This window comes from Tursiops truncatus, chromosome 1, assembly GCF_011762595.2.
Source record: "Tursiops truncatus isolate mTurTru1 chromosome 1, mTurTru1.mat.Y, whole genome shotgun sequence".
NCBI classification, from domain to species: domain Eukaryota; kingdom Metazoa; phylum Chordata; class Mammalia; order Artiodactyla; family Delphinidae; genus Tursiops; species Tursiops truncatus.
The window spans coordinates 77,706,448-77,728,076 of NC_047034.1; the positions used below are offsets into that span (position 1 = coordinate 77,706,448).

Below are 21,629 nucleotides of genomic sequence, written 5' to 3' on the forward strand. Positions count from 1 at the left end.
CAATATGCAAAGCTGACTTTTATTATTAACTACTGACCGATTTATAAATGTTATTAGAACAGAACAGTGTCATGAATAATCCCCAAAGCAGATTTGCTCCTCCTATGCTGATTTGACGCTTGTAAGTAAATACATACTGGGGACATATTACTTGGCATGGAGAAACCACCCTGGGGCTAGAAAGCTGAACAGTACACAAGTTAATGTTTATTGTATTAGTCCTTCAAGGACCTTGCTTCAGAGTCCTGTAGAAAGATTGAAAGGAACTCGGGGAATAAGGGGGGGGGGGTAAGATTATCCAAGAAGGAGGTAACTAGACAGTAATGATTTTGGAGGGGTGAGCAAAAGGTTGCAGTAAAAAAAATGTACCTTTTTTTCTGCAAACTGTCTTTGGTTAAGAGCTACAGAATAACTGAGTTTATTAGGGGCAGAGCAAAAACAAAAGGGGGAGCAGAGGATTTGTTGGACTTAAGTGGATGGGTTTTCAACTTAATATAAAACGAACTTTTCAACAAATAGAGCTGCTCATTCAGAAAAGGTGGCCTTGTGTGACTTGGGGTTCCCCATTACTGGCTGTGTTTAAGACTAAGTGCAATTATCCTGTTATAAATGTAGTAAACAGTATTCATGTACCCTTCATTCTGCAAATGTTTACTCTGTACAAGGTGCATGCAAGAACATGAAGAATCAAACCTAGATTTGCTCTCTGCCAGTAGTCAATGCAGTGGTTCTTACACTTTAATGTGTATACACATTCCCTTGGGGATTTGTTAAAATGCAGAATCTGATTCTGTAGGATGGGGCCTCAGACTCAGCATTTCTAACAAGCTCCCAGGTGATGCCCATGCTGCTGGTCACTATAACACATGCTGAGTGACAAGGGTTTCTAGTAGGTAATGAGACATGCATATAATCATAATGCAAAGTAAGAATTAGTAAATACCACATAAGTCCCATTAATTATCAGTAGAAACCTGAATCTGCTCCAACAAGACTGTCGTTGCCCTTTTCTACCTAAGTATTCCTTCTGATGGTTCTGTTGCTCTCTTTCTTGAATTTCATTTCTTCTGGGGTTGCTCACTGCAAGTGCTGTTTCTTAGCCTAGAATAGCTTTCTCCTTCTCCTTATACTAATTTTAACAATTTGTCAAGATTTATCTCCTGGGACTTCCCTGGTGGCGCAGTGGTTAAAAATCTGCCTGCCAATTCAGGGGACATGGGTTCGATCCCTGGTCTGGGAAGATCCCACATGCCGCGGAGCAACTAAGCCCGTGCACCACAACTACTAAGCCTGCGCTCTACAGCCGAAGAGCCACAGCTACTGAAGCCCGTGCGCCTAGAGCCCTTGCTCCGCAACAAGAGAAGCCACCACAATGAGAAGCCTGAGCACCACAACAAAGAGTACCCCCGCTCGCCGCAACTAGAGAAAGCTCGTGCGCAGCAACGATAGACCCAATGCAGTCAAAAATAAATAAACAAAAATTTTTTTAAAAAAAAAGATTTATCTCCTAATTATTCCCTGTTCCCTGGGGACCCAGTAAGGCTGTCTGCTCCCCATAGCACTTAGTTTTAACCTCGAGCAATTACCACTACTACTTCCTTAGCTTTCAGGTGCAAGTCCGTTTTCTTATTCCTATAGGAACTCACCTCTCCGGGATGCCTGTCGAAAAGACGCTACAAAATGAAAACGTCTGGCGAACCTGAGGCCAGGTGAGGGAGCGGGGAAAAAAGCAATGCCGCTCCACCGGGTGCGCACCAGAGCCCGTGAGGGGACCCCGTGTCCTTCGGTGACCGTCCCCACCCGATGGCAATCCCTGAGGCTCAAGCAACCAAAGATCTCGGCGCAGTCTCGCCAGCGAAGCAGTCCTGGCCCCGCACGCGGTGGATTGCGGAACCGGCGCCCCCGTCTGGCGCTGAAGGCTGCGCGCGGCTGCCCACCATCGAGGCGACGGTGGCTAGAGAGGCCGGCGGGCCCCGAGCGCTGCAGCGGCGCGGCCGCAGGGAACGCGCGCGGGGCGACCCCGCGTCTCTGGCCTTGTAGCCATTTTAGGAGGAAACCCGGGTCGCTAGCCCGGGGCGTGGCTTCAATTTCAATAACTTTATTGGTGGCCTTAGCCGCAGAACATCCATCGCACCATTGGTCCCGGGAGGAGGCAGAGCATCGCGGGAGGTGATTGGGGTGGGAGCGCCCCTGGGCAGTGAGCGCGGAGGGTGCGGGGGAGTTTCCGAAAGCGGGTTTCTTGAGCAGCGGGCAACTAGGGGGATTGGGGGTTCCGGGGGTTCCTGGCGGCCAGGGAGAGAGGGCGGGCTCCCCTGCGCGCGGCTTTCCTGGGGCGGGGATTCCCTTGCCCGGGTCCCCAGACGCAGGGGCGGGGCCAGGGGCTCCCCAGACGCGACCGCCGGGGTGTCCCTAGCCCCGTGTTGTTCCGCACGCAGGTGGCCCCCGACTCGAGCTGCACCGCCATGGGAAACACCACTAGCGACCGGGTGGCCGGGGAGCGCCACGGCGCCAAGGCTGCGCGCGCCGAGGGCGCCGGCGGCCATGCCCCGGGCAAGGAACATAAGATCATGGTGGGGAGCACCGATGACCCCAGCGTCTTCAGCCTGCCGGATTCCAAGGTGAGTGTCCCCACGCCCCCAGTTGGTGGCGATGCTGCAGTAGTCTGGGTGTCAGGGCTCCTCCTCCCTATTTTGATTTTTTCTTATCACACTGACCTGGGTTACGGTTTTTAGAATTAAAGGCTTTTTTCGGGGACGGAGATATTGAGTGGTAATTCCTTTCGCGGTGCTGTCTCAAAGTAGGATAGAGGCGGAGTTCTTGTTACTCGACTACTCTTTTGGCCACATTTTTAGGATGAGGCCAACAAACCTCCGCCCGGTCGCCCTTGGTTCTCCTAACAGGCACCCTCTTCTAGAGTACTGATGAATTTGTAGGTTGTGAGCCCTGGTGAAAAACTTCAGAGGGTAGGTTACCCGAGTTGCTGACCATAGGCGGCATTTCCTCACATTTGCCTTGAGGTAGGTAAATGAATTTCTTTTTCCTGATAACTGTTGTGTATCAGTATCATTTTTGCCCTTCTGAGAGCTCATCACTTCAGATCCTCTTCCCCTTTGGCATGGCTGTGAGCAGCAACCACTTGCTTATATGAATACTTTCTTCTAGTCTTGGGGATCAATAAAGGACATTATTTGGTTGACTGCTTAGTTTTCATCTCATACTTTACAGTAGTCTTGGCTGAGCTGCTTCTTTCACGTCCAGCTGCTTCTCAAGTGGGAGAGCAAATAATTCCAGGATTTCTCTAATTTCCGGTAGTACTTCATAATGTTACCGCGGCTGAAAATGGACAACCCACAGTTGCCCTGAAGACCTTGCTCTCAATCAAGGACTTTCAGGAAAGTGGCAACTTGTATTCACCCTACAGAAAGGATAGATGGAGCTGACAGCAATGTAATTACTATTTGAATGTTTCTAATCACTTTCAGAGTTGTAGGCATTAAATACATTAATTCCTCCTGGTAGTCTGACTAGAATGAAGTAGAAAAATGGAGGGGTTGGGGAGATTGGGGTAGGTTTGATGTTATCACTCATCCTGTCCCACCCATCTGGGGTTTTATTTTATTTACTCTTGTAAATAGAGAATAATTTGCCGGGTTGATAACACATGAAATGTGGATTCTACTGTTTATTTTCTTGGATCACAATTGAGAACATAATCACAAAGAGAAGTGAGGGTGATTTCTTGGGGTTTCTTCTTCGTTCCTTTCTTCCTTCTCCCACTTCAGGACTTCTTCCTCAACATTTGGGCCCTCTCCTCAGCCATCTGAATTTACTTCTTCAGAGCTTTCTCAAGGTGATTGTATTTTTACCAGTTTCCTACATTGGTGACTCAGGATTTAAGTACAGTGTATTTGTCAAACTGTGACTGCAGTAATCGGCGTCCTGAATAAAAGCCAGGTTGCTCTGTCTGAAATGGAGCCTATTTTGGATCATTCTTTCCCTTACCTCAATCTTGACATTTGTGAAATAAGAAAATTGGTTCAAATAATTCCCAAGATCACTTCCAAATCTAAGATTTTATAGTTCTCAATCTACTCTATTTCTTCCCTCAATGTTTCACTTAAACATTTTTCAGTTATAATTCTAATTGTTTTGCCTCTTTTCCTGATGATTTTGCTGACTATTTAACTTGGAGTAAACAATCTTTTTGCTAGTCAGCTGCACTCATGCCTACCACAGAAATGTCATGTCATACGTGGAAGGGCTTTCTTCCAAAGCTAGGCATATTAATAGTTTGTAGCTTTCAAATTCTAAACTGAAACTATTAAATCATAAAAGTAAGTAATAGAAATAGTGGCAGGCGGGCCTACATTGCTTCAAATGCCAGCCTTCTTCGGTTTACTAGTTCAATGGTTTTCAGTCCTATTTGCACATTAGACTCACCTGAGATTTGTTTGAACACTGCACAGAAAATTTGAAACATTTTCCATGTTTCAAAGTCAGGAGAACAGTGTAATGAACTCCTGTATTAACTGTCATCCAGTTTAAACAATGATCAAATCATGAATGAATTTATGTCACCTATACCCCAATCCACTCTTCCTCCACCAATTATTTTGAAGCAAATCCCAGACCATCATATCAAATATTACTTTATTTGTAAATATTTTAGGATGTATCTCTAAAGATGAGGTTTCTTTCTTTATTTTTAATATAATTTCAGTATTACTGTCTGGGAAGCTTTTTAAAAGTAGATTCCCGGACCTTATATCTGAATCAGAATCTGAGGCATATGTAATTGTTAGGCATATGTAAACATTTCTGTAATTCTAATGCAGCCTGCCAAATAAGAGTTCATTGCTTTGAGAAAATGGAGATCAAACTTTCCTCTTAAGCCACTTCCTTATATAATGTGAAAGTTCCTTCAATTCTCTTTCTCTGCTTGCTTTGGATTATGCTGCTACTGGTATCTCATAGCGTAGTTTTGAGGAATATTGAGAGAGAGTATGGAAGGTAGTCTGCCTCAGCCATTTTGAAAGTAAAGCCCAAATGAATAAACTAGTCCTTTTTTTTTTTTTAACCCACATTATTTTATTTGGTAATATTTTGGCTTGGTACCATATAGTCTTATTTACCAAAGTTATTTAAACCAATCTGAAGTGGGGGTGAGCAAACTTTTTCTATAAAGGGCCAGGTAGGTAATATTCTGGACTTTGCGGACCATACAGTCTCTGTCACAACTACTCATTTCTGCCATTGTAGCATGAAAGCAGCTATAGAAAATGAGTAAGTGAATGAGTGTGGCTATTTTCTGATAAAACCTTATTTGTAAAAGCATCTGGCTCACTGGCCATAGTTTGCCAATTCCTGTTCTGAAGGATGGTAATGAAAAGAAACTAAGTAAGGAGTCAGTTGTTTTTCCGGAATCCTACATACTTCATTTGATATTGGAACCACTTTTTTAAAGGAAACTGTGTTTTTGATCTGATGCTTCTTGGGGCTCCAGAATTTTCATCCCTACTCCTGAAATAACTAGTACAAACCTGGCATAGGTGAGCAAGTAAGATTTCATAACCATTTCTCAAAATTTATGAAACCAATGATCTGATTTTTATATATATATATATTTTTTTTTTTTTTTTTTTTTTTTTTTATTTTTTTTGCGGTACGCGGGCCTCTCACTGCTGTGGCCTCTCCCACTGCAGAGCAGAGGCTCCGGTCGCTCAGGCTCAGCTGCTCCGCGGCATGTGGAATCCTCCCAGACCGGGGCACAAACCTGCGTCCCCTGCATCGGCAGGCGGACTCTCAACCACTGCGCCACCAGGGAAGCCCTGATTTTTATATTTTTAATGTCCTTTTGTAACCTATTAACTAAACTAGAGATTGTGAATTACTTATGAATTTTAGCATCTCTAATTTCTATTACAACTGATAAATTGGGAGCTGCTCATATTTGCATGTGGTTAACTTAATTATTTTTTGTAGAACCATACTTTATTTTCATATTTTTTCTCTTAAGAGACACTCAGAAGCATATCATAATTGTCTGCCTATGAGTTAATCTGGTAAGAGGAAGTAAGGTTTTTTGTTTGTTTGTTTCTTAAGGGAAATCCTAAGGCTCTGAAAGAATGAGTGGTACATGCAGACTCAGAAGTTAGGCTGTGATTTGGGTAGCCTTTGAGCATAAGCCATTTGACCATTTTGGTCCTAGATGAGTTCTTTTTCTATAGTTTGTTCAAAATCTGATTTAGTTGCTAATTTCAAGGCTTATTAATCCTTAGCAGAAACGTAGCACCCCTCTCTGCCCTAGGGAGGAGAGTGACCTTTTCAGAATTCCTGGGTCACAATTTAGGGATGACCTAATCCTTCTTACAGCTCCCTGGGGACAAAGAGTTTGTATCATGGCAGCAGGATTTGGAGGACTCCGTAAAGCCCACACAGCAGGCCCGGCCCACTGTTATCCGCTGGTCTGAAGGAGGCAAGGAGGTCTTCATCTCTGGGTCCTTCAACAATTGGAGCACCAAGATTCCACTGATTAAGAGGTGAAGACAAGTGTCTTGGTTGAGTCTACAGGGTCCAGGAGTAGAGACTTGATTTCCTTTCTTAGGAGAGAGACCTGGCTGGACTACTCCTCTCCACCTGCTAGGGACTCTCTCTAGAATATTTTCTGTGACCAATAAGTATATCTGTGACATTTTTTTCTAACCTCATAGTGAGTCAGAGATGTTTTACCACTTAGAATGTCATTTTCTTTAAGACTGTGTTAACACAAGTCCTTTCTATGCTTGTGGGAAGTCTTCCATAACTGCCTGAGTCCAGTTGCTCTGACTTCTGCACTAAAACAAAACACACTGTAAAGTTCTAGGTAGTAATGTTGTTTGTTGCTTTCAGAGCAACAGTGAATTATGTAACTGGTTATGGCCCTTTGTATATAGGTAATTTTCTAGAATCTGCCACCAAAATATGGGAAGGGTACCTTGAGGCACTTCTTATCCTGAACCTACTTGCTATCTTATTTACATTCATGAGGGATCCGTTTTGCTGAAGCAAAATAGTTGTACTAAGGTGGAACATTCGGGAGGATTAACATCTTTATTGTTCTTTTCCAGATATTAGTTAAGAACTAAAGTTATTGGGAGGGGCTAGCAAATACATGCTCAAGGTGATATAAAAAAGGAGAATGGGTTTATAAATTATTTTTTACTACAGGGGTTGCAATCACTTAAGAATGCGGGAGATCATTGGTATGATATTGTGATAGCCTCGTGGTTTTTACATTTATATTCTGTCTTCTAATAGAAATTTGGCCTATTTAACTTTCTGTTTTCTTCTATAGCCATAATGACTTTGTTGCCATCCTGGACCTCCCTGAGGGAGAGCACCAGTACAAGTTCTTTGTGGATGGACAATGGGTTCATGATCCATCAGAGGTAAGGCCTTGATCTCCGAGGGTAACCACTGACTTAACAGTCTCCTTTAAACTATCATTCCCCTTGGTGTCAAACATCATTGCAGTCAGGACTGATAGGCTCCTATACTGTTGGATTTCTTTCTTGATAAAAGATGGTGGTGCCAAGTATGATCCCTTTTAAAAAGAGGAGAGTTGAATAGAAGAGATGTATTTGAAATGGGGTTTCATGAATTTTTTTTCCATTCATTGTTTCAGCCTGTGGTTACCAGTCAGCTTGGCACAATTAACAATTTGATCCATGTCAAGAAATCTGATTTTGAGGTGTTTGATGCTTTAAAGCTAGATTCAATGGAAAGCTCAGAGACATCTTGTCGAGGTAATTTTGTAGTATTTGCTCTTTCTTGATCTGTTTTTCTTATAATGCGTGTTTCTTCCCAAGAGTGGTTTTTGTTTGTTTTTTCATTTTCTCCTTAGGAATCTTATGAACTGTATGTATATGTTTCTCCTATAAACATTAGGTACCCGTCTTCAAGAAGAAAATCTGTCTAGTGTATTTGATTTCAAACTTTTTAACCAGTAGGTTTACACTGTAACCCAGTACACACTCACACACACACACACACACACACACACACAACAGTAACACAAGTCTTAACAGTATAATATTTGCCTTTATTACATGTAAAGTACTCTATTTTCTATTTTATCCTTCTTTTTATAGGCTATGGTCTATAGTTTAAAAAGCTATTTCTAGTAATATTTCAAGTTTTTCATTGACCTTTGAGAGTATCAACTAGCAGGGGCTAGCTGTGTCTCATATGCCTTGTTTAGCTGCCTCAGCTTAATCCTGCCAGTTTGCTAGCTCAGTTGGCAGTTCTATAATTTTATAGGGCCTACATATATGGCAGTTTTTTTGGGGAAAAGGGTTATAAAAACCTCACATTTCCGGTTTTTTTTTAAATTTCTTTAAATAATTAATTTTGGCTGTGCTGTGTCCTAGTTGCGGCACACAGGCTCTTTGTTGCGGCATGCGGGATCTTTTAGTTACAGCAGGTGGACTTCTTAGTTGCGGCATGCATGCAGGATCTAGTTCCCAACCAGGGATCAAACCCGGGCCCCCTGCAGTGGGAGCATGGAGTCTTACCCATTGGACCACCAGGGAAGTTCCCAAACCTCACATTTCTTTTGTGTATATGTTAACTGAAGTTTTGTAAGTTTTGGGTTAAAAAAAAAATCCCTTCGTAGAGGAAAAGACTTGTATCCTTTTGTTTCTCCCAGTGCTTTTTCCAAGGCCTTCATCTCTCCTTACATTAGCTATAAAACCAGAAAAGGGATTTGCTATCCATACTCACAGTTACCAATTTTGTTGTTTTACAGTAAAGGCTATGACTGTCTAAAGAACTGTGTTTCCAGTAAGCACACTTCTCCCTTGTGAGTTCAAAGCCTGCCTCTGCTACTAACTAGCTTTGCATCACGGACAACTCCTTCAGCCTTTTTGGTTCTTGGTTGCTTATCAGTAAAATCAGAGGCTTAGACTCTCAGCGATTCACAGCTGAGGAGACACAATACCTGAAGTGAGACATATTAGAATCTCAGGACACAAGAGTGGCTTATGCAGTTTCTAAAAGAATAAGCAATAGTATAATAATTGTTTAGGAAAATTACAAAAATATTGTTTGCATTATATAAGCTCAGAAAGTAAGGCTGGACGTTGTTCTTAACTGGTGGCGCAGAGATTTAAAAGAGTTTAAAAATACTGAATTGAATGATGAGGCCACTAGTTACTCTAAATTTTTGCATTATATGATTCTAGCAAATCAACCAATGAATAATAGACATATAATCATAATTATAGAGAAAGAGGACTAGCATACTTTTGATATTTCTCTCTTCCCACTTTCACCCAATTTCCTGATCCACTGAGGTAGGGTTTAGAATACATTTTATTAGGACTCTTCAGATAATGGGTTTTAATCTGCACTCAGTGACCATCTTTGCTGTGTATGTGACTTCGGGTAGGTGACTTAACCATTTTTTTTTCTGATGGAAAGGGAAAAAAAAAAAAACTGTTCTATGTACTTGCAAAGAGTGTTTTTGTGGATCTATGATAAAATACCTGAGAGTACTTTGAAAAGTTTCAAGTTCTATACATTTTTAAGATATTGTTTAATATAACAGTATTTTTGCTACTCTTTTCTTTTGTCCCACGGTATATTTAATTGAAATCTGAGTTCTTATGCTGAACTGGTTGTTAAAATCCTTTTTACTAGAAACTGTAAAAAACATTAAAAATTTTTAAGCAAAAAATTATAGTTCTCTTCATTTTTGTGTATTTCTATTCTGTCTGCATACACTTTTTCCATTTTTTTAAGATATAATTTCACATGCCATAAAATTCACTCTGTTAAGGTGTGCAATCCAATAAGTTTTAGTATATTCACAGAGTTGTGCAACCATCATCACTATATAATTCCAGAGTTTTGTTTTTTTTGGCTGCGCTGGGTCTTCACTGCTGCACGCAGGCTTTCTCTAGTTGCAGTGAGCGGGGGCTACTCTTCGTTGCAGTGTGTGGGCTTCTCATTGCAGTGGCTTCTCTAGTTGCAGAGCACGGGCTCTAGGCACATGGGCCCAGTAGTTGTGGCTTGTGGGCTCTAGAGTGCAGGCTCAGTAGTTGTGGCACATGGGCTTAGTTGCTCCGCAGCATGTGGCATCTTCCCGGACCAGGGATCAAACCCGTGTCCCCTGCATTGGCAGGCGGATTCTTAACCACTGGACCACCAGGGAAGTCCAAATTCCAGAGTATTTTAATCACCCCCAAAAGAAACCCCATCCCCATGAGCAGTCACTTCCCATTGCCTCCTTCCCTCCGCCTCTGGCAACCACAAATCTACTTTGTGTCTCTATGGATTTGCCTAGTTTGGACATTTCACATAAATGGGATCATACACTACGTGGTCTTTTGTGTCTGGCTTCTTTCACTTAGCATAATGTTTTCAGGGTTCATCCATGTTGTAATATATATAATTACTTCATTCCTTTTTATGGCTGAATAAAATTCCATTGTATGCGTATACCATTTTATTTATCCATTCATTAGCTGACGGACATTTGGATTGTTTCCACTTTTTGTCTGTTACAAATAATGGTGTTATGAACATTTGTGTTCAAGTTTTTGTGTGGGCATATGTTTTCATTTCTCTTGGGCATGTACCCAGGAGTATAATTGCTGGGTCATATGGTAACTTTGTGCTTAACTTTTGGAGGAACTGCCAAACCATTCTCCAAAGTGGTGCACCATTTTACATTCCAACCAGCAATGGGAATAATACAAAGGTTCCAACTTCTCCACATCATCGCCAATAATTATTATTGTCTGTCTTTTTTTATTCTAGCCATCTTAATGAGTGTGAAGTGGTATCTCATTGTGGTTTTGATTTGCATTCCCCTGATGACTACTACATTGTTATTAATTTTTCCTTTTTGTTGCAGTCATCGTAGTATCAGTAGTCTTAAAGTTTATAACCTTGCTGCTTGACTGGAAAAAAGAACAAATCTAATATTTTCATATTGTTTGATAGTTTATAAGGCATTGTCACATCTGTTGTCTCATTTGATTCCTATAAAAGCACTGTGAAATAGGGCAGAGATTGTTATTTTCATTTTATGAATGAGGAAACTGACTATAGAAGAGGGATTTGTCCCAAGTCATACAATTGATAAATGGAGTAGCTCTTCCCTGAACCTACATCTTTTACCCCTCATCTCCTCCCCTATCCTTCATGTCATGTTACCATGTTGAGGAACTTCATAGTTTATGTTCAGGATGACGCAGACTTTTTCTTTGTTTGCCTTACAGTTGTAGACCCAACAAGTCACAAGTTTATGATTCTTGACTTCTACCATATTTAATATTAGCTGCCATGTACTGACAGTTTTTTCATGCATCTTTAATAGCTCTCCAACTTTCCCTTACATTTGAATAAATATCTTCCAGACCTTTCCAGCTCACCCCCAGGGCCTTATGGTCAAGAAATGTATGTGTTTCGATCAGAGGAGAGATTCAAATCCCCACCCATCCTGCCTCCTCACCTTCTCCAAGTTATTCTTAACAAGGACACTAATATATCTGTGAGTATCCTAAGAGTATTGCTGGGGCATCTGGGGGTTACTAGACCATTTGAGCTACAGTGCAGTAATCGTAGAGGTTGGGATTATTACAAAGGTGTGTTGAGTATAAATCATATACGTATCAGTAGCTTTACAAGTTCCTTTTTCCAGGGCTGAGTTGCGACTTTTCCAAATACTGTTACCAAAATTCATAGTTGTCTTCTGGTCCTAATATATCAGGCTCAGAGCTATGGATTGCTAGAACCAGTTTCTAAGACTTCTATTCCAAAATAAGATAAGGAGTATTTATCATTTGGGGATATCCAAAAGAAGTATATTTTGCATATAATTTACATTTCTAGTCAATTCACTTGATTCCCACTAAGATTATTTTTGCCTCTTACACAAATCTTCTATATGTGTTGTGGGCAAGGTCTGTTAAAGAGGATGAATAGGTAGTGAGGCTAAGGGTTTCTGCCCTGGACTCAGAATTTTCCTAATTTTCTGTAATGAGAATGTATTATTTATATATACTAGGATGAGTGCATTATTTAAAGGAAATAATACATTCTAGTTTTGAGTTTCTCAACAGTCCCAAAGATCTCTGAGGAAGAATAAACTGGTTTAGGATTGTGCATTTAACCCCATTTAGTGGTGTTTTTTTGGGTTTGTTTTTTTTTTTACCCCTCTTAGTGTGATCCAGCCTTGCTCCCCGAGCCCAATCATGTTATGCTGAACCATCTCTATGCATTGTCCATTAAGGTAAGTGGTGGGCCTGGTTCTTCACATAGTTCCCCAAAATGGGAGGGGAAGAGTTGAACACGTGTTCCCTAGTGGCTACTTGCTCTGCTGCTTCACTGAAGCTGAAGCTGGCAGTAATGGTCAGATTATAGGAGAAGAAGTTTCTTTCTTTAACTAGTGGGTTTGTTTGTTTTAAATTTTAGTCTCGATATCTGAGTTCTGGCTAGCTGAATTGCGCTGTGATTGAATGGACTTTTTTGCTTCCTGGTTTCTTTCTGGGTAGCTATAACCTTTGCACCACCTACTTAATTAAGTTTGAGTTCATAGTACTAGGATTTCATTTACAGAAAAAGCAAGTTTACCTTCCAGTTCAAAGAATGCTTGAATGTGATATTAAGGCTTCCACTTTTTTAGAGGTGGACATGAGCTGCTTTCAGCTGCCTGAGTCATATATACCCAAGTGCTTGCATCTTTCCTATCCACTACTTAAAGGAGAAATGTGACCAGACTTACCCTGTTCCCCCCGCATCCCCGTCCCAGCTCTTAGAATGCTTCTTGGTTTCTCTGCTGCTTTAGATTCTGGATTGAAAATACCTGTTCAGTCTTGTCATGTCTTTGTGGTCTGGCTATTGGAATAATATTTTATATAGTTCTGTAGTTACCAAACTAAGCTGAACATCATCAGAATCACTTGGGGGAAGTTAGGGAAAATATAGATTCAGAGGCTCCATCCCCAGGGATTCTGAATAAGTGCATCTAGGATGGGCCTCAGTAATTTTTTTAAGCTGCTTATATTTCTTAGATGTGCAGCCAGATTAGGGAAATCACTGATACAGCTGTCTTTAACAGATTACCTGGTACTTACTAAATGTATATTATTGAATTTAATTTTTATAATAACCTTGTGGGATAAGTATTATTTTTTAACCCTGTTTTATAGATAAAGAAACTAAGGCTCATAGAAGGTCATATTGCCAATAAGTACAAGAGAGAGGACTGAGGTCCAGTCCTCCCATCTTTATTCCATGTCCTTTCCTAGAGACCATTGTGCTGGTTCTTCCAAGTAGATCTTTCTTTCTCTCACCCACTTCTCATTTCCACCAAACTCTTTCTGGAGTTGAATTTTTTACCTGCCTTGCTTCTGTCATTTTTAGGCTGTGATCTGCATACTGTGGTCACAGAATGTCAATCTGAGAAGTCTTCATTGTAGATGATACAATATAGAGGAAAAAAGGAAGAGGCACTGGTTTCTTAATTGGATTTGCTTGGGTTCTTTGTGATCTAACTGAATTTTGCCTCCTGTATCTGCTCTTTGGCTATCAGGTGATGTCCACAGGTCTGCCATCTCTTTCTATGGTACACCCAGGGTCTGTAACACTGCTTGGGAAATGGTACCTCTTACTCTTCACACTGGTTCTGACCCAGGTCAAGGTCTTGATTGTTGTGGTTCAGCTTGGCCTTGACCTATCCCTGGTTTTCTCAGATTGTTTAAGCTGTTTGGAACTGATCCATTGGATTGAATGTCTTTCCAAGGAGGATTTTAGGGTCCACTTTGTTCAAGGATAGAAGATGATTCCTGAGTCCCCTCTTGATCAGAGATGACTTTTTTTTTTTTTTTTTAACTTTCATTTGCATTTATTTTTTGCAGCATTTATTCCCGGGCCATAAGTTTTTGTTTCTTCAGTTTCTTCTGGGATATCTTTTTCTTCTGGGCAACCTCCTCTTCTGGTTTAGGAACAATCTGTTCTTTTTCAGTAAGGATCAAGAGATGACTTTTTTTAAAGTTCATCCCTGGTATTAAATGGGGCTTGGAAATGGTTTTTCAAAAGGATCACTGCCCTTTTTTCTCATTGCTTTTAAGACTTCCTTCTAGAGATAGATATCAGGATATTTCTTTTTTTCCATCATAGTTGTTTTTTTTGTTTTTGTTTTTTGTTTTTTTTTTTTGCGGTACACGGGCCTCTCACTGTTGTGGCCTCTCCCATTGTGGAGCACAGGCTCTGGATGCGCAGGCTCAGCAGCCATGGCTCACGGGCCCAGCGGCTCCACGGCATGTGGGATCTTCCTGGACCAGGGCACGAACCTGTGTCCCCTGCATTAGCAGGTGGACTCTCAACCACTGCGCCACCAGGGAAGCCCTTTTTTTCCATCATAGTTTTAAGCCCAATATTTGAATGTGAGGTGGGGAAGGAAGTGAGGTAGGAGACTAATATTTTTTCAGCACCTACTTTCTCTGTCAGATATTTTCATGTAATCATCAGAGCCATATTAATGGTAGGTGTTGTCCTTTGTAATGATGAGAAAAAACTTAGAGACATTAAGTAGATTACTCAAGGTCACAAATGGAGTAACAGTAGGAGTCAGGATCAAAACTTAAATTGATTTGAATCCAAAACCAACCTTTTTTTTAATAATATCAAACTAACTCTGTTAAAAGTGAGCAGTTGTGAAGGATTAATGGCTGGGAACAGCTGCCTACGTCCTGAACTAGTGAATTAATTACATATGTTTATTTCCCTTGCAGGACAGTGTGATGGTCCTTAGCGCAACCCATCGCTACAAGAAGAAATATGTCACTACTCTGCTGTACAAGCCCATCTGAAGGGATTCCTTCCTGCCTCCCAGGATTCAGGAGAAGCATCTCCCTTGCCTTTCTGGACTAGATCAGTCTTACCTGGGACTGGAAGGCTGATTTGCTTTGAGGCTAATATGTGTGTTTCAGAGCCTCTGAGTAGGATGCTCTGCTTTTGCATTTGATTGCAAATGAGAGCTTTAGGAGTTCATGGAATTTATTTTAAGAAAAAATCATACACACACACACACACACACACACGCACACGCACACACACACACGAGACGAAAGTTAATGGAAGCCTCCTAGCTAGACGTATTCTCTCTACCTGTGGGAACTCACCAAGATCTGTTGGGGAGAGCTGCAGGAAGAACCATTACAGGAAGCTTTTTTCCTAAAGTGAATGAAGAGCAAACTCTCAGGATCCTTGTTGGGTGGAGATTCTATCACTGCTACCTTGGCTCTCCAAGGGATGGACTTGTGCCAGAGTGCTGCCCTACTTACAGCTGCCTCCTTGCAGAAGCAGCTTTTCTTGCATGGGTTCTCTGTATTCCCAGAGTATGTGCACAATCTGTTTTTTATATGATACCAGGTACCCCACAAGAACCCTTTTTCCTCTCATTTCACATTCTTGCTTTGTTAACCTCCTTCAGATCCTATATCTGACTCTTGCCTAACACAAAATTCAGTGGGTAAGTGACCCCTTTCAAAGGCTGTGTGAAGGCTTCCCTGGTGGCGCAGTGGTTGAGAGTCCGCCAGCCAATGCAGGGGACACGGGTTCGTGCCCCGGTCCGGGAAGATCCCACATGCCACGGAGCAGCTGGGCCCGTGAGCCATGGCCGCTTAGCCTGCGCGTCCAGAGCCTGTGCTCCACAACTGGAGAGGCCACAACAGTGAGAGGCCCGCATACCACACACAAACAAAGAAACAAAAGGCTGTGTGAGACCTGACCCACCTTACAGACTAGGGCAGCCAAAAAGTCTCCTTTTTAAGCTCAGCACAGGCCCATGACACTTTGTCACTACTTATTTTAACTTCTACTGAAGAAAATATGGCTCAGCCTTATATGAAAGGCAGAATGCAGGTCTACTTTTTTGATTTGGTTTGGTGCCACAGTTTAGGCTGTATTGGCACATTCCCATACTTTTTCCCACCTGGTTTGGCCCTGCTTCCATGTTTTCTTTCACAGAGCAGATAGCTTTGAAGGTGGGAGTGAAGCCAGAGAAAACTTTCATGTCTTTCATCCTTGGAATATTTTTATGTGCCTACATTTTTCTTTTATCAGAAAATGGCTTTTCGGGCTTCGCTGGTGGCACAGCTGTTGAGAGTCTGCCTGCCGATTCAGGGAACACGGGTTCGTGCCCCAGTCTGGGAAGATCCCACGTGCCGCGGAGCGGCTGGGCCCGTGAACCGTGGCCGCTGAGCCTGCGTGTCCGGAGCCTGTGCTCCGCAATGGGAGAGGCCACAACAGTGAGAGGCCCGCGTACCGCAAAAATAAAACAAAATAAAATAAAAATGCCTTTTCATTGGTCTTAAGAGACTGCATTTGGAGAACTTCAGGCTTATGATAAATTGCCCCCAATATTTTCTTCTCTAGTCTGGCCCCCTACAGTCTTAGATTAATAAGGCTGACTCTGTGTACGTCATTACAGTAAACATTGCTCTAGATACAGACCCATTCAGGCTCATTTTATGCACCTAAAAGTGTCCCTCAACTTAAGGATTCAAGAGGCAAGAAATTACCTTTGGTGTTCCCAGCCATGAAAAGTATCCCTTTAATGCACTAAATGCTAACAGAGTTATCTTGTTCTTCTGTATCTTCCAGAAAGTGTTTGTTGATGAAGTGGGGTCAGTGATTTCCATTTGTGGAGTAAAAAGTATCTATTCAATCCACTCTTGAGATTCAGAGATAAGATATTTTTCCCCAAGTTTCTGTGGCTCTTCCATTACAGATAAATGCAAGCCAAACATTCAGTACTGAAGGAGGCTAAACTTGTTGCTGGAGAGGCTCCTTGACTGCTAAGATGAGCCCAGCCCCACTGAAAGGGCACCCACAGGTAAATTAGCTACCTCCTGTCTTTCCCACGTAAAGCTGATGATACAGTTGTCTTCCAGTATGTAGAACTCTTAGATCCTGTGTGTGAGGCAGTAGGGTGTGGGATTGTTGTCTTACTGGGAATGTAAATTGCTAAGTGCTTTGGTGGTTAATTGCTGAGAGTAAATACTGCTTTAGCCACTCAAGGCCACCATCCGCCTCAAAAGGCTTTTGTGGAGAACGTTTTATGGTTCCAATCACTTTTAGAATGGTGTGCCATTTTAAAAATCCAGGCCAAATTCTGTTACTACCAACTCTCAGGATCTACATTGTCTTCAGTTATACTAGAATTTTGTTTTTTCCATTACCCATTAAACAAGTGGGCCACTTAGGAGGATTTAAAATCTTGGCTGTCACCTAGAGGATTTTGTTGTACTCATATGTCTTGTCAGCAGTATTGACATGTAATTGTCTCTGTGTTCCTGTATTAAAGTCTCTATTCTGCACAGATAATTAGAGTGTGGCAGGAAAAGAGATTCCTTCAGTTTCTCTCAGGCCAGAGGCTTCTGTGAAATGGGTCTGTCTCCAGTGACAGTAGGTTTTGGTGCTGGTGACCTTCAGATCCTTCTAATCTGGAAATGTGTAGGAAGTGTCACTTTTCCAAATTCTGAGGTAATCTTTCAGCCAGATGTGAAACTGGAGCCTACCAGCTGGTATGGAAAGGGATCAGTAAGAGGAATTGGATGATGACTCATTCAGCCCTGTCCCTCCTCTGTACTGCTGATTAACATACCACGGCCTTGAGAATTCCTATCATACTCTCAGTCTGTCCCCTAGAAACTGTTCTAGAAGGTTGCGAGGGAGGGAGGGAGGAAGGTACCCAAGAGTACAGTTCACTCATTCTTTTATATTGGTTAAAGGGATAGTTTATGTTCTGCAGAAGAATTTGACAGATTTTGAAAATGAATAAAGGAAAAAAATTTTTTTAGGGTTTTTTAAATTTGTTTTGCCTATAAGAGTTTCACAGTCAAAGAGTAAGAATGTAATTCTTAGGGAGGGCTGACTCTTGAACTGTATCATGGCCTAGGAGTTATGGGAAAAAGAAAGAGTAACTGAGCTGAGGAGTGGTACTAGGAAAGTTAAGGCTTAAGTAACTCGGAACTAAAAATATCCTTTTTTAAATTAAATCAAACATATACTGGTGTCTTTGGATCTCATTGTACAGAATTTACAGTATAAAAAATCTTTCTCTTGTTTCTATTTTCTACACTTTCTCCTATGTTGTGCTTTAACTTCATGTGTCAGGCAGACTTTACCAGGGTCTAAAGTCAAACATTACCTAAAACAAATATTAGTCATCTTGCTGGTAAGGAGAACTTCTGTGTTATGGTTATTAGCTTGTTTTAAGCTTAGAGTTGAATGAGATTTAATCACTGTAGGCAAAACCCCTGAAGGTCATACCTGGCCTCAACAGTGTTGGCTTTTTTTTAAAACAGTGCTTATATATGGTAAAGAAGCTCTGTAAAAGAAGAATCCAAGAGAGGTTTCTGACAGGATCCTACAAACCCAGGCCCACTCACTCCACCCCAATTATTTCTAGTCTCGTAGACCTAATGGATCTGAGATAAAATCTTTGAAAAGTGTTGGTACTCCACATATGCTGCTGAAATGAAGGTAAATTCAGAAAGAAGTGTTACCTCTAGACTGGTCTTATATTAATCTGGGTATAAATGAAGGAGACACATTAATGATATAGAATCCCCTGCTTTTAATTGGGGAAGTAGAGCTTTTAAATTTTTGACCTCAACTAAAAATGATATGCAATAGTCTATGTTTGTGTATGTTTGAAATACATTCTATTCTCAGAGATTTCTAAATCCTCACATTCTAGTGATTTGGGGCCTAGGCTTAAGAGCAGATACACAGTTGGTTCCTGCATTATTGTGACTCATCCTTAAAGCCAGGTTGTTGCTGTCTTCTAGGAACTGCTGACTCTAGTTACCCATGGGATGGAGGACCTGGGAGGGATAGGAGTTAGGGTCTTTTAAAACTCTGGATCTAGGCATTTGTCTCTCCTTAAGCACCAGTCACAACTGGAGGTTGAAGGGCTGTGATTTCTGAAATGAACTGAAACTTCTGGAGTAAAAAGGCCAAATCTTTAAAAATTATAAGAAAACGGAAAGAATTCCAAGAATCTGTTACTTACGAAATCCAATTCTTCGCAGTGGAATCCCTCTAGGATTCAAATTTGGGCTTTGTCTTGATTTGCTTTACTCAGTTGTGCTTTTTTTTTTTTTTTTTTTTTTGCGGTACATGGGCCTCTCACTGCTGTGGCCTCTCCCAATGCGGAGCACAGGCTCTGCTCAGCGGCCATGGCTCACGGGTCCAGCCGCTCCATGGCACGTGGGATCTTCCCGTACCGGGGCACAAACCCGTGTCCCCTGCATCGGCAGGCACCACTGCGCCACCAGGGAAGCCCCTCAGTTGTGCTTTGAATGAATACGTTTTGTTAAAAATTAAATTTTGTTTTAGTTCCAACATTAGTTGGAGTCGACTTTTGTGTAGCACAGTGCTTTTGCGGTAAGATTGATATGAAAAACTAAATGCTATGTGGATTTTATAGTCAGGTTAAAATGGTCGAGGAGGTACCTACTATAAGTATTACATTATGTGTTCATCATCGTATTTCTTTTCTATTCCCATCTACAGAACACCTACCCAGGTTGTGGATTTGGAACAGCCAAAGCTCACTAATGTTGATTAGTCCTAATCTCCACACTGGGCCCCATATGTGAAACTTGTTTAAATTTTGGTAAATTGGAGAATGTTGGTTGTTACTACACTGAAGCATTTTGAGTGAGTACAGCTCTGTTACAAAGGGGGAATAAGACTATAAAGGGAATTAAACACGTGAGTCCTCCTTTAAATGGTGCTTTTTGTAACCTTTAGTGCTGCGATACAGAGCTGCTTTTCGGTATTTCACAAAGGAGTGGCATACAAGAATGAATTTTAAAGCTTTTCTCCAAATGTGATTTTTCACTGGACTCTGACATGTCTGAAAATTATGTGATATAACACATACAGAAATGTGAGGGTTTTTTTTCCCGTAAAACTGTTGAATAAAAGTATTATACAGCAATAATATTTGAGTTCTTCATTGATTACTGATTATATTATCAAGACCTATCCACTCAGTTAGCCTCAGGATCTAAAGAATGTAAATTGCCACACAGATGCTTTTGAATAAAGAGAAAAGTAATAGGTATGTGGGACACATGGTGTCATCCCTCCATCTGCCACCTTTTCTCTTCTTTTTGTTCCAGGCTCTGCCAACATTAACTAGAGGAATGCAAACTCTGGTTTGATTTTTAGCACTTTCTGTAAACTGCACACTTAGCCATCATCCTGTGCTGGATTAGCTGAGATCCTAGTCTAATGAGTTTCAACGCTGGCTGACATTAATACTACCTATACAGATTCTATAAAAATATTGCTGCCCAGTCTACTACCTCCACCCCAATTAAATGAAAATCTCTGCTATGGGATCCAGGTATCTATATTTTTTTAAGCTCCCCAGGTGATTCTAACATATATCCAGAGATATATATATCCATTATCCTGGAACTTCCCTACTCATTCTTTCTCTGTCAGATATGTACTTGAAAGCAGGTTATATACTTCATTCTGACAGCAATCACTTCCCTCAGATGTCTTTGTTCAGGGCCATGATTATAATATCCTTTTTATTTTCCATCCCTTTATTTCATGGGGTTTTTACATAGCTGGTCTCTGGACTTTGCTTCAGATAACACAACAAGGCTACCCTGTATTTGCTGCTGTAAAGATTCAACTGAGTTAAATTTCCTCAAGGGAGAGAAGGGAATGACACTGTGGGAGTGACTAGAGGGTGAGAAGAATAGAGGGAGTTGAAGAGAGAAGTGGAGATGTAAAGTAGAAGGACAGGTAATGAAGACATGTGATAGTAGATATGGACCAAAACAGCCTCAAAGCTCAACAGCAGGTCAAAAGACTGCCTGCAGACCAGAGGTAGAGAGTGGTAGGTGTAACGTGGACTCAGGCACTAACAGAATGGTCTCCTGAACATCATGTACCCTGGTCACTGAAACAATAAAATGGCACCAGAATTCTGTCAAGACCCACACTTGCACTGACATATGCTTCCCAAAGTGCTTGCTTCTGGCCCAGTTGATCTGGGGTCTTTTGTTGTATCCCTTACAAACTCCTCCCCTGCATCGACAATTACCCATGACACAGGTGGTTGGGAGACATTGTGAGTCTCTCCGCTGCCCTATTTGGTCACTATTCATCCAGCAGCACATATGCAGATCTGGAGTACCACCTCCCTTTCCCTAACCTGTTCCCTGGCTCCAGGGTACTTACAGATGAACTTCTCTGTGCTCTTTTACCAGTAAGAATTCTTCAGACACTCAGTCATATGCTGAAGGAGACTCCTGTCTTGAGAGTATTCTCTTCATTGACTTTCTAGGGAGGAGGGCAAGGTTCTTTGTCAGAAGACCATATGCTATATGATATTTTAAAACCCAAAGTAGTTTTTCACCAAATTCTCAACTACTCCAAAACTAATTTCCCTTCACTACAACTTCCAAAGCCCTCCTGCTAGTGATAGCTTAGGATGAGAACATCAGGTGAGAAGTCTCAACACCTGAAAGAGCCACAAAGATTACTGCAGACCTGTATACCTGGATCTTAGGGGTAAAAGCCTTAACTCCAGGCCAACTGATCCT

The 21,629-nt window shown here is 41.5% G+C and overlaps 1 protein-coding gene and 1 long non-coding RNA gene across 4 annotated transcripts in view; one reads left to right on the forward strand and one right to left on the reverse strand.

The window, feature by feature from the left end:
* LOC117313150 (uncharacterized) overlaps positions 1 to 1,781 on the reverse strand; it is a 39,749-nt gene extending 37,968 nt beyond the window's left edge. Inside the window, exon 1 of the long non-coding RNA XR_004527611.2 lies at positions 1,647 to 1,781. This is a non-coding gene — a long non-coding RNA (uncharacterized lncRNA). The remainder of the gene's footprint in view (positions 1 to 1,646) is intronic.
* PRKAB2 (protein kinase AMP-activated non-catalytic subunit beta 2) lies at positions 1,733 to 20,005 on the forward strand. Of its 3 annotated transcripts, XM_019919833.3 has the most exons (8): positions 2,034 to 2,169; positions 2,436 to 2,618; positions 6,373 to 6,539; positions 7,334 to 7,427; positions 7,664 to 7,784; positions 11,403 to 11,536; positions 12,209 to 12,277; positions 14,781 to 20,005. In XM_019919833.3, exons 2-8 carry the CDS (start codon positions 2,463 to 2,465, stop codon positions 14,856 to 14,858), a joined length of 819 nt encoding a protein of 272 aa, XP_019775392.1. In that variant the 5' UTR covers positions 2,034 to 2,169; positions 2,436 to 2,462; the 3' UTR covers positions 14,859 to 20,005. The 3 variants fall into 3 exon arrangements, with proteins under 3 accessions (XP_019775393.2, XP_019775392.1, XP_073664838.1); XM_019919834.3 differs by lacking the exon at positions 6,373 to 6,539 and having other exon boundaries at positions 1,733 to 2,169; XM_073808737.1 differs by lacking the exon at positions 2,034 to 2,169 and having other exon boundaries at positions 2,269 to 2,618.
* The last annotated feature ends 1,624 nt before the right edge of the window (positions 20,006 to 21,629 follow it).